Below are 15106 nucleotides of genomic sequence, written 5' to 3'. Positions count from 1 at the left end.
GTCTAGGTGTTCAAAAACTCAGGTTATACATTTTAAAAATTATATATTTATTATCGGTTATCGGTATCGGCTTTGAGGAGCAGGAAGTTATCGATATTGGTATCGGTTTCAAAAAATGGATATCGTGCACCCCTATAAAGTGTTACCGATTTTTTTTTATTTTATTTTTTTTATGCGATGCACTGAGGGTGCAAATATATGGCTGTGTATATACAGTATGGATATACATTATATATTATGTACATACTGTAAATGGCATAATTTGTGCATAAAAGGGTGTGTGTGTGTGTGTGTGTGTGTGTGTGTGTGTGTGTGTGTGTGTGTGTGTGTGTGTGTGTGTGTGTGCGCGTGTGCGTGTGCGTGTGTGTGTGTGTGTGGGGTTGTGTTTGACTGTTGCTGGTCCCTGCGGGGGACGTGCCAGTGAAGGACAGGTCGTAGTGCCATGGGAAAGCCGGAGCACAGGGCCTTGTTCTATCCTTAGTGGCTATTTCCAGACAGCTTTGGGGATAGGAAATAGAGATCCTTGTTTCCCCTTTAAGACGTTGTCTGTCTTTCTCTGCCGCACACCCACAAAACAAACCTTTACTCTGCTAACGATCAAAGTAATGTAGTGAGTTTGCATTGCCGTCTTGCGGCAGGCGTAGTAGTTGCCTGGTGATGTCATTTTATCTGTTAATTGTTGCTTCTTTGTTTGTATTCATCCTTCCGTTTGTCCCATCTGCTGTCCCTGTTTCCTTTTGCTTTACCCAAGTTTGTCCAGCAAAGAGCACAGTTTGACTCCATCTCCCTGGTCATCCAGGGCTCAATGGAGGGAGAGATGAGTTTGATGGACAACTTGTCCGGCTCTGTGTGCCACTACTACGCGCTGGCGCCCAAGGCCGCCGAGCACAACACCGACAAAAAGGTCAAGAAAAAATAATACTCATTTTATTCTACTCTAGTAGTTTTCTGTGTTGAGAGTGAGAATTTGACATTACTTTGCCTAAAGAATTCTAGTTTCTAATCTATTTTGACCTAAGCGATCCAAAATGAACTCAAATTGTGCAAATTTTCACTTTTTTCTTTGAACAATTTACTCTCATATGGAGGATGAAATTGCCTCATTGTTAAAACTTTTTTTGTTTTTGTATTGACCTTTGATGGAACTAGACTTTATTAAAAACATGTGATATTATCTCACTCTTTTATGAGCATTTAGTGAACTAAATGTCTAAAAGATTTTTCTACTCTGCAGGATCTCCATTAAGCTGTAAAATATTTATGGAGGGGGAAAAACAAGGACATATTGTCCGTAGATTTTTAGAACTAGAATAACATGTCATGTTGCCAAATATCAGGCTGCCCAAAAGCCATTACCATTTTTCCTCCACATTTAATAACTTTAGCTAGACTAGCCATTAATTGAGCACCGTATGGCATCTCAGCCATGATCTCATTCCGCCTCACTTGTATTAGTCGAGCCTTTAAATTCATTCATGCTAAACCAAGCAATATCCTCATGTCTGTTCAATACCTTGCAGTCTACTGCTTTTGTGTAACAACTGCAATTGACTTCATAATACACTGCTGGCCAAAAGTACTGGCACACCTGCAATTCTGTCAGAAAATGCTTCATTTCTCCCAGAAAATGATTGCAATTACAAATGCTTTGGTAGTAATATTTTCATTTATTTTGCTCGTAATGAAAACACACAAAAGAGAATGTAAAAAAAAAAAAAAAAAATCATCATTTTACACAAAACTCCGAAAATGGGCCAGACAAAAGTATTGGCACCTTTTGAAAAATCATGTGATGCTTTTCTAATTTGTGTCATTAACAACACGTTACCTACCTGTGGCACATAAGTAAATCACACTTGCAGCCAGTTAAAATGGATTAAAGTTGACTCAACCTCTCCTGTGTCCTTGTGTGTACCACATTGAGCATGGAGAAAAGAAAGACCGAAGAACTGTCTGAGAACTTGAGAACCAAAATTGTGAGGAAGCCTGGGCAATCTCAAGGCTACAAGTCCATCTCCAAAGACCTGAATGTTTTTGTGTCTACCGTGCGCAGTGTCATTAATAAGTGTAAAGCCCATGGCACTGTGGCTAACCTCCCCATATGTGGACAGAAAAGAAAAATTAAAAAGAGATCTCAACGAAAGATGGTGGATAAAGAACGTCCACTAACATCCAAACAAGTTCAAGCTGTCCTACAGTCCGAGGGTACAACAGTGTCAACCCGTACTATCCGTCGGCGTCTGAATGAAAAGGGAAGACCCCACTTCTGACCCAGAGACATCAAAAAGCCAAGCTGGAGTTTGCCAAAACTTACCTGAGGAAGCCAAAAACGCTTTGGAAGAATGTGTAAATGCAGCTAATCTGCATTCCAATGTAATATAATTTAATATTATGTATAAAGTTCAAAACTTTATTTGTTTTGAATTTAATTATCCATATCTAAGTCTGCTTGTTCATTCTGCATCATTATTTTGTGCAATTCCCATAAGCGCCATAGGGTGGCAACGTTGCGCAAGCTTCCCTAGTTTATCTGCACGAAGTAGAAGTAGTGAGGAGGAAGGCCAGAGCTTCATAACGTGGGTCCCTACAGTTAAAAATGGCAGAGGTTCTCTGATGTTTTGGGGTTGCTTTGCTATCTCAGGCACTGGAATGCTTGACGGTGTGCATGACATTATGAAGTCTAAAGACTACCAACTAATTTTGCAGCATAATGAAGAAAGCTGGTTCTCCGTCAGAGGTCATGGGTCTTCCAGCAGGACAATGACCCAAAACACACTTTAAAAGCACTAGAAAATGGTTTGAGAGAAAGCACTGGAGACTTCTAAAGCGGCCAACAATGAGCCCAGAGCTGAATCCTGTGGAGAGATCTGAAAATGGCAGTTTGGAGAAGGCATTCTTCAAATCTTAGAGACCTCGAGCAGTTGGCCAAAGAAGAATGGTCTAAAATTCCAGCAGAGCATTGGAAGTAACTCATTGATGGATACCAGAAGCGGTTGTTCGCAGTTATTTGTCTCAAGGTTTTGCTACCAAGTATTAGGCTGAGAGTGCCAATACTTTTGTCCGGTCCATTTTTTTTCATTTTCGTTTGTTTTTTCATTGCAAGCAAAATAAATGAAGTAGGGCTGTCAAAATTACCACGTTAACGGGCGGTAATTAAATTTTTTAATTAATCACGTTAAAATATTTGACACAATTAACGCTCATGCCCCGCTCAAACAGATTAAAATGACAGCACAGTGCAATGCCAACTTGTTACTTGTGTTTTTTGGAGTTTTGTCGCCCTCTGCTGGTGCTTGGGTGCGACTGATTTTATGGGCTTCAGCACCCATGAGCATTGCGTAATTATTGACATCAACAATGGCGGGCTACTCGTTTATATTTCGATTGAAAATTTTACAAATTTTATTAAAACAAAAACATTAAGAGGGGTTTTAATATAAAATTTCTATAACTTGTACTAACATTTATCTTTTAAGAACTACAAGTCTATCTATGGATCGCTCTAACAGAATGTTAATAATGTTAATGTCGTCTTTTTGATTTATTGTTATAATCAACAAATACAGTACTTATGTACTGTATGTTTAATGAATATATCCATCTTGTGTCTTATCTTTCTATTCCAACAATTTACAGAAAAATATGGCATATTTTATAGATGAATTGCGATTAATTACGATTAATTAATTTTTAAGCTGTAATTAACTCGATTAAATATTTTAATCGCTTGACAGCCCTAAAATGAAGATATTACTACCAAAGCATCTGTAATTGAAATCATTTTCTGGGAGAAATTGAGCATTATCTGACAGAATGGAAGGGGGTACCATTGTATAATTTTGAAGCAAGGGTACTCTTACTTGAGTAACATTTTTGGCTACTCTACCTATTTAAAATTATAGTAGGGAAAAATAGTATTAAATACTAATAATCTTTGACAATATGATGGACATGAAAGCTGTTTCCAATGCCCTGGGTATCTTACTTTGAATATTTTTTCTTAGCACAACGCTATTTATATAAGCTGTTATTATTATCCTATAACCTCTTACATTACCATATTAGACCCCCCCCCCCCCCCAAAAAAAAAAAAAAAAAAAATCACCAAAAATCATCAGATTCCAACTAGAAAAAAATACAAAGGCAACGTGTCAGTAAAGCCAAGAGCATGAGTGCCCTCTAGTGCACACTCATGCATACTACCATCAAATGAAAACGTTTTCAGGTGACTTTGGAGGACTATTTTGCCAAGCACTTCAGCATGTCCTCTTCCATAATTCCATCCTGAAACGCATCAAACGTCCTCGTAATGTTGTGCTTGAGCCTCGAATCGCTGTGCTTAATGTTGCTCCACTTTTTCTAATTAGACATTTGTATATGTTGTCAAATGTTTGTTTTCAGTCAGAATTGTTAACGTCGTTTGTGTGTTTGCACAGTGGACGGTGTATTTGCTTTCTCTACTCACTCAGCTACTGTCTCTTCCTATTTAGATCCCTCTAGCTGAGATGGAAGCTCTGTCTCTGGCCTCTGAGAAATCCTGGTCCCTAGCTCTGACAGAGGAATCGGTCGCTGGCAATTTTAATCCCCTCTCTCTAAGCAGCCTGGAATGCAATGTACTGACAGTTCTGTTGTTTTTTTTCTTCATACCTGCTCCTCCTCCTCCCGTTTGCAGTATCTTGTATTTGTGCTTCCTTTCCAGGGTCTTCCAAAGCCACTTGCCCAACTCCCTTAACAGGGATGCCAACTTGTTAAACGTTTAGTTTAAACCAGATGTCTCAGCACAACAAAAGCTGTGATAGTGTTGCACCCGTACCATTTTTGGCAGCTAAATTAGTTTTTTAAAATTATAATAATAATAATTTGTTCCCCCACCAAGGAGTTTACCACTTGTAGACGTCCAATCCATTTGAAGTGGGAGGGGTGGCAGTTCATTCGGTGCCAGCCAGTGCTTAATTTGTAAATCATAAGGTGTCGGAACGCAGAGTACATATGACAGAGCAGGGATTACGAGACGGGCACAGGTCCGGGAACATACGCAGAAAATGGTGCTGAAATCAACACGCAAATGCCCACTTGCCATGCTGTGGCATTTACAAGCCTCAATTTCAGATCATATCCATGGTATGAATGTTATGACAACAATTTACAATTATTTGAGCTATAATCTGCATAGCACAGGCAATTGCCCACATAACCACAAGTGGGACTTACATTACAAAGTCAGCGATTAGTTTCTCAACAGGTCTAACTTGTAAGACATAATAAAAAATCAGATTACAATACATAACACAAACCCATTCTTTTACGAGTTTCATCCCCCCCATCTTCTCTGGCCCCAAAGTTCCCACTGCCTTACAAATTGTGCAGCCGAAACCCGAATTTCCCATAAGGGTACTGGCCTTTTGCTTCGACTGTTGGTGGTCCACTGGCTGACTGCTGGCACTGTAGCTGGCCCCCACTCCGGGTGGCGCTAAACCTGACCGGCTGCTTCCACAGTAACAATTCTTGTGATTAGTTCTGTAAATTATGCATATTATTATTTTATTGTATACACTTTTAAAAACTTTTTTTCTTTTAGGGCTGTCAAACGATTAAAATTTGTAATCGAGTTAATTACAGCTTTAAAATTAATCGCAGTTCAAACCATCTATAAAATATGCTATATTTTTCTGTAAATTATTGTTGGAATGGAAAGATAAGATACAAGACGGATATATACAACATACTGTACATAAGTACTGTATTTGTTTTAGTGCTGGAACGATTAATCGATTAACTCGAGTATTCGATTAGAAAAAAAGATTCGGATTAAATTTTGCTGCTTCGAGTATTCGTTTAATTAAAGTGGCGTTGTAGTGGTCTATTTTGAAAGTGTTTGCTTTCAGTTTTATTGATTTGGGTGGATACACTGCCTTCTAGTCTGCCTCATTTCACATGGCTGAATCCAGGTGCTCCCTGTGAAGACCAACATAAGCTACGTTTTTGTTTGAGCTAATGTTTTTTCAATGCATTTCTAATTTAGTTTATAGGTATATTTAGCCTATTTGTTGTGGGAATATGTGTCTGAACCATTTTTTAAGAGCATTGTTAAAAAGTATTTTAAAAAGTATTAAAAAGCATTTTACAGCATTTGAACTAGCCGACTTTTGCGATCTAAGTTAGCCAATTGTTCTTTAGTTGTACATAGATCCTCATTTTTTATACCATTTTAGGCTCAGCTCAGGTGATTTAATTTTTCATGTTACTTATCTGATTACTCGATTATTTGAACTAACTAGTTCATCAATTAATCGACTACTAAAATAATCAATAGCTGCAGCCCTAATTTGTTTATTATAACAATAAATCAACAAGATGGCATTAACATTCTGTCAAAGCAATCCATGGATAGAAAGAGTTGTAGTTCTCAAAAGATAAATGTTAGTGCAAGTTATAGAAATTTTATATCAAAACCCCTCTTAATGTTTTCGTCTTAATAAAATTTGTAAAATTATAAAAAAAAAAATAAACTACTAGCTCGCCATTGTTGATGTCAATAATCACACAATGCTCATTGTGCTGAAACCCATAAAATCAGTCACACCCAAGCGCCAGCAGAGGGAGACAAAAAAACAACATGTGGACATGTCACTGTGCTGTCATTTTAATCTGTTTGAGCGGGGCATGTGTGTTAATTGCGTCACATATTTTAACGTGATTAATTTAAAAAATTAATTACCGCCCGTTAACACGTTAGTTTTGACAGCCCTAAATATAATATAATAGTAAATAACAATAACACTATTAATTAAATGGATAATAACCAAATAACCCTCTCTGGGTTCCTCACAGAAAAAAAGCCTGGAAATAAATAACACTATTGAAGAAAAGAAAAATGTTCAGGGGTCCCCAAACATATCCGTAGTTTGGGGACCCCTGAGTTAGGATTTTGCTGTTTATTTTATTTATTTATTTATTTATTTATTTTAAATGCCCTCCTGTTAAAAATGTTTTTCCCCAGAAAATTGAGATTTTAAGCTTTCCAATGATGTATCACACATGCATATAGGACAATTTTGAAATTTGGCCAAATTGGGACCCTTCACGTAACCTGAGTGTTTTACTCCATATATCAATTCTTGGCAGGAGCGTATCGATAACCTTTTCGGATCAGGGGTCGCGTTAACCGGATATTTTCCGTCGTTGACCGGTTTTTTAAAACGGTGACGGAAAAAGCTAAAGTCCGTCCGTCATTTTGACAGGTTGCAATTCACACCCCAGACCACAGGGTGGCGAGTGAGCATATTAATTAGCTATTGTCTCTCTTAATGCATGACGTCGTTGGCTCTTCTGTCAGAATATTGTAGCGTCACCGGGGTCTGGCGGCGGCACCGTGATTGATGACATGACGTCACAACTCCGCCCCCCTGACTGGAGCCGCCATATCGTCATGTTTACACATTACCGCTACGTACATGCCTCCTATTACGGCGTGTTTTTCTGCTCATTAATATTATTAATCAAAATGGTGAAGGCGTGTGTGGCGGTTGGTTGCTGTAACAGAGAAGATAGACGGAGAGACTTAAGTTCTACCGTATTCTGAGAGACCCGAAGATGAGAGCGAGACTGGGACTGCTGTAATTCGACAAGAAATCTGGGCACCAAACGATCACCACAGACTATGTAGTAGTCATTTTATATCTGGTAAGATGCATTTAATATATATTTAGAATATTTTGGGCTGACAACCACAATTAAGATCATTGTGTGACGTTGGTGATTGGGGTCTATATCGTTGCCTCTTTTTCTTTGGGGGCGGAGTTGTTGGCGGTAAGCAGAGTAAAAAGGGAGAAAAATACCACGACTTCCGTGTCTAATTTTTCGCCGCCAAGCAAGCGTTACAATATTAATTAAAAATGAATAAAAACTAAACTATTGAATATGTCATCATTATCATTTTAAAAATTTAACTGACGGGTAAAAATAGACTGTGACCGGATTTTTATGACCCTGTCAGTCAAAATGACGGACAACGAAAATGTCTAGCGCAACCTCTGTTTGGGATACAAAGTATCACCATAAATTTCCATATATTGTCACATCCCTAATCAGTACAGGATCGGCATCGGCCGATACCGCACTGCTGGTATCGAGAGCCAAAAAAATGGAATCGCTGCAACACTAATAATTACGTTTTATTGGCTCAGCAACAAGAGTAGATTTTCTTCAGTCAAGGAAGGGTGACTCTAAACCTGCGTCATATTGCTTTCTGTTCAAGAGAAACATCTAAGTCAATTTTAAGGCATGTACCCACAGCCGGCACATGGCGTGAAATCACTGTAGATTGGATTTTAATGGATCAGGGAGCAAGGAAAATAACAAAAATGAAGGGGGCAGTGATTTTGGAAGACCTTAGGAACTCTAACCATGAGTCCTTCAAACTTCCCTGATGTGTTCTAGTGCACTAGAATAGCAGTTAACAGCTTTTCCCTTCTCTCTCTTACCACATTTTTCTACCTTTGTTCACTGTGCTTTTCATGCGAGTCTGTTTTCTCTCTCCCGTCAATGCTTCTCCTCGTGTTTGTTCGATCACGTCTTGTAGTGCTCACTCCTCGGCGAGTGGCGTGTTTGTCCTGAGGGTGTCAAAAGTGCTGCGAGACACTGCCCCAGCTAACTAACTGCTAAAGGACTGAGGGGAGTCATTTAGCCAAAAGAGTTTTTGCGCTTGGTTTAGAAGAAATTGTGACTGAAATTCAGTTTCTGCGGCAGCTCTGTTCCAGCCAACTCTCAACATCTGTTTTCTGTATATGCTGAAGCCTCTTTGTTCATTGTATTAAATAAAGAGAATTTGGCTTGAGCCGCCACACCGTAGAGGATGTTTGAATTTTTTTCTCTCGTTCAACAGACCGAACAGTTGGCACTGGAGGATAACCTACTGAGTGTCAGGAAGCCAACGGTGGGGCGCGCGCATTCCCTACCCAACGACAGCTACATGTTCTTCCCCCGGCGGGCAGCTTTAGCGCAGACGCGGCACATACGAAGCTCCCACTGGGCCCTATCAGGTAATTTTGGACGCACCATTTGTCACCTTCAGAATACATATCACTGATATAAAAGTATCTACTTGGGATGTCGCATATTTTTGCACCTGAGTCCAAGTCACCTGATTTTGCGAATCTGCCGATACTGTGTCCCGATCCGATATTTTAAAAAAAAACGCTTTTTTTTTTTTAAGTGATCCTCGATCTTTAAGACAAGTAATTCTTAAAAGATGAATATTAGTATAAGTTATAATAATTTGATATTAAAACCCCTCTTATTGTTTTCGTTTTAATAAAATTTGTAAAACTATTTTAAGTGATAAGTCGCTATTAGGGTTGTTCCGATCATGTTTTTTTGCTCCCGATCCGATCCCGATCATTTTAGTTTGAGTATCTGCCGATCCCGATATTTTCCAATCCAATTGCTTTTTTTTTTGCTCCCGATTCAATTCCAATCATTCCCGATCAATTTTCCCAACCATATACATTTTGGAAATGCATTAAGAAAAAAATGAATAAAACTCGGACGAATATATACATTCAACATACAGTACATAAGTACTGCATTTGTTTATTATGACAATAAATCCTCAAGATGGCATTTACATTATTAACATTCTTTCTGTGAGAGGGATCCACGGATAGAAAGACTTGTGACTTTGTATATTGTGACTAAATATTGCCATCTAGTGTATTTGTTCAGCTTTCAGTAAATGATACTGTGGCCATCCCAAATGCATGATGGGAAGTGGAACCATGACTGTGCAACGTGCTACCAATTGCTATATCTTCTCTGCATTGGGAATAACGTAAAGTGTTAAGACAATGATCAATTGCCAACTTGCTTCCCCACATTGCTTCCCATTTCTAATCATAGGGAGAGGGATTGCAAGGCTTTAGCCAATTAATAAAAGGTTCCAAAGGCTGCCAAAGTTCACGCTACTCATTTTGCGCTGCCTTTTATCTCTCTATATAGGTAAAACGGCGTCATTAAAGATTGAGCGCGACAATGAGTGAGAGGGTCATGCAGCGCATGCATTAATTGCGTTAAATATTTTAACGTGACACATTTTTTTAAAAATTAATTGCCGCTGTTATCGGGATAAATTTGATAACCCTACCTTAAGCCTAAACAAAAGACTCTGGATGAGTGTAACATATTATGTCTGTGACGTTAAATACAATTAGAAAACGATTTAATTAACATATATATATATAAAAAAAAAAGGCATGTCCGATATTTTTTTGCCGATTCCGATACTTTGAAAATGACGTGATCGGACCCAATCGATCGGGATGCCAATCGATCGGACCCGATCGATCTGGATGCCAATCGATCGGGACATCTCTAGTTATAATAATTTGATATTAAAACCCCTCTTAATGTTTGCGTTTTAATAAGATTTGTAAAATTATTTTAATTGATAGGTCGCCATTCTTGTTACGTCGCAATGCGTGACGTCACTGGGCTGAACTTCCGGCGTGGTACTCTTAACTACCCCAACATGTCGTCGGTTCTGCCCTTCCAATTTGAATCAGATCGGAAAAGTGAAGAGCAGGACAGCACTGTCGGTCGTTCACAAGACGAGCAGTAAAGGAAAATGAGAACAGGAAATACAGTACCTAATAAGAGAAGAATTGGGAAAAACTGGTGATGTACTCGCTGCAAATGCGTCTCAATGATAGCTGAGCAGAGTGTATGCTGTTGAGAACTCCGGTTTTTGTTGGCAGATCTTCAAGGTAAGATTTTCAAACTTATCCCATTATAATTATGTAGATTGTTAGTGTCCAGAGCTGTCGTATGCTTTACATACAGTACAAGCCAACAGTTTGACGGAAACAAATCCTGGAATCGAGTGTAATCCGTGTCTTGTACATTATAATGCGTGGTAGGTAGGATACGTGCATAAAAGTACCAAAAAGGGGAGAAGATTCCACTTATGCACATTTATTCACACAAAAAATAGTATTTTTACGTTGACCACTCGTCACTCGGGAGCTCAGCGGTACGTACACACGCGTTCCCAGGTGAACTCCAACATAAATGTAAGGTCCATGTCAGAGTCACTGTCGTCATCATATTTTAGTACAAGAGAACATTTGTGGTTTATTAGCGCCTACATGTATTTAAGGTAGAGGATCACTTTAACAAAAGTTCCAAGTTACAGTCCTGTACTATTTACAGTACTTCCTTCTCTTTTTCCAGGAGTGTTGAGGAGGATAAAACATAGCAGTGTTGTTTTCGTCAACGATGACTAGAACGAAAATAATTCGTCGACAAACAACTTTTGCATGACGAGATGATAACGAGCTAAAAACGTTTCTGGGAAGGCTAAAACATAATGACACGAATGCCAGTTTTCGTCTGACGAGACGAAAATGTGCCATAGTTTCCGCCACATGTTCACAATGTGTGATATTTTATGTGTAGTTAGCTTGCATCGTAGCAGTGTCTGGTTGTGTCACTCATTTGATGTGCTGTGCCCCCCCCCCAACTCAGCCCCTAGTGTCCTCTCCAGTCTGTCTCCCCATTGCTTGTTTTGAGTCTGTTGGAATTTGACCTTTTAGCCAGATTGCGGGCATCACGCCAAAGCCAGGCTAGCGTAATTCCAACGACCCGGGCCAGCACAAAACCAACCGTCCGGCCAAAAGGCCAAACTCTGGGCGTTCACGTTTGTTTTAACCCCTTGCACTGACTCCATTTTAAAAGCTGGAAAAAGACCAAATAAACAGCAATCAGACTCAACGCTGTTCCCGCTATAGCATGGGTGTCCAAACCTATCCTCAAGGGCCGCTGTGGGTTCTGGTTTTTGTTCCTACCAATCGAGTACAGACAGTTTAACCATTGAAGTTTGCGCTAAAACAAGCAGTACCTTACTGAAATTAACTGATTACACTTGTGAGACACCAGATTGGCGAAAATATGTCGTCTTGTTGTGTAGGAATGAAATCCAGCACCTACTGCGGCCCTTTGTGGAATAGTTTGGACACCACCGCGCTATAGAGTCTGGCAACCGTTCGGCAAATCAAATTCCCAAGGCGAAGCCAGGCACAGCAAACAGACAGCGGAGTGGACCAATCAGCGACGGGTGGTTGTGCCATTGATAAAACAACCAGAAACTTTAGCGCTAGGGAGTAAACATACGAGGAGAACGGAGAAGGTTATCCAACATGGCTGGCGTGAGACAGACTGTTGGTTTTAGCCACTGTGTTTTTGGTCATTTAAAACTGAATTTACAGCGGATTGGAACATATCCTCAACTCTCCAGTTCGCCATTTGTGTTGTGGTGGAGACGACTTCCAACGCGCAAGAGTGACGTTGCTCGTGTTCCTGTTCCCATTAGGGGTGCCAGGCCAAATGGGTAATATTTCAATGCAGTCATGTTCAGGCTGGGATACGTCTCATGCTTGTCAGATATGAAAAAAATTGCACCTTGTATCAGGAACTTATTAGTCATTTACTGTATTTGGCGTGTTGCCAAAAAAACACCCGACTTTGGTACCTCGCCTTGGTCAGGCCCGTGAATGAAAACTCAACATTTTGATAATTTAACATCTCATATGTCTCATGAACAGTCTCACCAATTTTAAGGAGGATCCAACCAACTGCCCAGGCGCAATGGTCTCAAACGTGCATGCTGTTTATCGACTAAAATTGCATGTTTTTTAACATTCAATCCAAAATACCCGGTTTCCTGTTGGGTTTGGAACATGGGTGCAAGAGACTTTTTGAAGCACTTTTGCACAAAGTATTGACTCCCCAAATTTCAGATTAAGACAAACCTCAAAGTATTCCCTCTTGTTACGAAAGACATTTCAGGATATGAAAGGCAAAAATACAGTATGGCTGTTACTTGCAGCGTAATCATACTTATCGCTGCTCTGCCATTGGCTATTGCCGAGCATTCTTGGCACCCAATTGGCCAAGAGGAACCTCTACTGTTTGTGTATGTGTGTATCCCAGCACCCTCTTCATTTGCCTTTATATGAGTTTATTAACTTTTGTTCTTTACCCTATTCTCAGTTTTTTTACATTATGCACAACTCAGATTTTATGTTTATTGTGCAATAATCTAATCGTAACTTTTTTTTTTTGTTTGTTTGTTTTTTGCATGTGTTGATGCATTTTTATGCATCATAAAAGATTTGTGTCTGAATTTTGGGCGGCTTGGAGCGGATTAGGGCTTTTACATGGAAAACACGTCTCTACTTACAGATTTTCAGATTAAGAAACTACTTCCACAACCAATTAATTTCATAAGTAGAGGTACCACTGCATAATCAATGATGGCTTGAATTTGATTTTTTTTTTTTTTTTTTAATTCATCATGCAACTTTTCATTTTTAGGCTCCAGCGGTTCTGTGCGTTCCCAACCTGAAGAATGTTCTGAACGACCGAGCATTCCCACTGACCTCTTCAAACCCATTAGCTGCTCGGACTCCGAGAGTATAGCGCCACTTCCCCCTCCCAGGCGCACACGCACGGCGAGTCGCAAGCTCCGCAGACAGGTGACGCGACTACTCTTCTTGAACACTGACCAGTGTGATTTCAACTTTGCATTAACCTTCACCGTTCTTTTGTCTCTATTGCAAATGTCATTCAGTAAGGTAACCACAAGTTTTTTTTATAACTCATATTGGAGAATTTGGGGGCAAAGGGAACGGTAGGATCATGATAAAACCATAACAATGAACTCAACAATAAGTAAACCTATACCTCCAATAGAAGAGTTCTATTAATTTAAAATGTCACTCCATTCAAATAAATATCCAATATATTAGCCATTTTGGCTGCAATCACAACCATTTAAACAGATGTGAATTTACAGTTAGTGTTGCACCAATACCAGTTTTTGGCTGGTACAGATTCATAAACTGAAAAGTTTTTTTTTTTTCAAAAAATGTATCAGTACAGTATGTATGGATGTATGTATATGTACAGTATCAGCATTGGCCGATACCACACAGCCAGGTGTTGCAATCGATATCGGGAGCTATTGGTGCAACACTGATTTTTTAAAAAATGTTTACTATTTTTTTTTTTTTTATGTTTTTTTTTTTCATTTTGATATTGTAAATCTCCCTGTCCCTTTCTTCCTCCCACTTCCGGCTTCCCAACTCCATTTTTCTTTCCATATTGTATCTGTTATCTGGCCCCAGCTCAGTTAGGCCCAAAAAGTGCCTGACCCTGAGCTCCTGATCAAACACAGATACTCCTGTTTCTGAAGTGAGAGGGGAAAAAGAACACAAAACGTAGACTTTTAGCTACCATTTGGCCTTTCAGAAACACGGGACTCCATGCTCATATCGGGAAAGACAGACTTCTTCATTCCATTTCTCATTTCTTGTCTACTGAGTGATAACCCTGTAGCGCATAATAACAGCATCCAAAATTGTAGCAAGCCAAGTTATAGAGCACTCATTATATGACTTTCCTGAATTCTATTCAGGAAAGCTTCTAATCTGAGTGAAACACCAAGTGTGCCAACTCCAAGTCATGGCCAAATATCCTTTTATTCCTTCTGATCGGGCGCTAAAGATTACGTGACAGGATCATCTTTGTAAATTGACTCTGGTTGTATTGCTGAGTGTGCCGTATTTAGCCACTAGATGTCACTAGAGTCACATCGTGATTGAAAAACATTTCTCTCTACAACTCATTCATGTCCTACTAACTACCTCATCTCCACAGACGACGAATTGAATTGATTCTAAAGCAAAAAGAAATCATCTTTTATTACACCAATGTGCGGCCATTTTGAGGAGTGGGGCTTGCTTTGACTTGAGGACCTTTGATGAGTTTTAGAAGCAAATGTTGTCACTAACACGACTACTTCTGCTGCAACTGGCCCGTGTACCTTTCGGCCATTCGTTTTGTTTGTAAAGGGCTATATAAATAAATTTGATTTTATTTGATTTGATTCAGTCACGGAAAACGAGCCTTGATCTGTTATTTTATTTTATGTTTTTTCCCCAAGATTACAACCCCTAGCAAAAAGTTTGGAATCACCAGTCTCAGACGAGCACTCACTCAGACATTATGTAGAACAAACTCTGATAAAAAGCTTGAAAAATAATAAATTAGT

The 15106-nt window shown here is 39.3% G+C and overlaps 1 protein-coding gene across 16 annotated transcripts in view; it reads left to right on the top strand.

Annotated features, from left to right (window-relative positions):
* Positions 1 to 15106, top strand: part of cacna1g (calcium channel, voltage-dependent, T type, alpha 1G subunit) — a 340555-nt gene that overhangs the window by 317686 nt on the left and 7763 nt on the right. For 10 of the 16 annotated variants that reach the window (XM_057825943.1, XM_057825945.1, XM_057825952.1 and 7 more), the window contains 4 exons: positions 752 to 904; positions 4491 to 4613; positions 8885 to 9041; positions 13369 to 13529. In XM_057825943.1, the coding sequence (XP_057681926.1) occupies positions 752 to 904; positions 4491 to 4613; positions 8885 to 9041; positions 13369 to 13529 (594 nt within the window). The remainder of the gene's footprint in view (positions 1 to 751; positions 905 to 4490; positions 4614 to 8884; positions 9042 to 13368; positions 13530 to 15106) is intronic. The other 6 variants (XM_057825957.1, XM_057825956.1, XM_057825949.1 and 3 more) reach the window with 5 other exon arrangements.

Source organism: Corythoichthys intestinalis, chromosome 21 (assembly GCF_030265065.1).
Source record: "Corythoichthys intestinalis isolate RoL2023-P3 chromosome 21, ASM3026506v1, whole genome shotgun sequence".
Taxonomy (NCBI): Eukaryota; Metazoa; Chordata; class Actinopteri; order Syngnathiformes; family Syngnathidae; genus Corythoichthys; species Corythoichthys intestinalis.
Note: the sequence above shows the minus strand (reverse complement) of the source record. Positions and strands in the feature narration are given on the sequence as shown.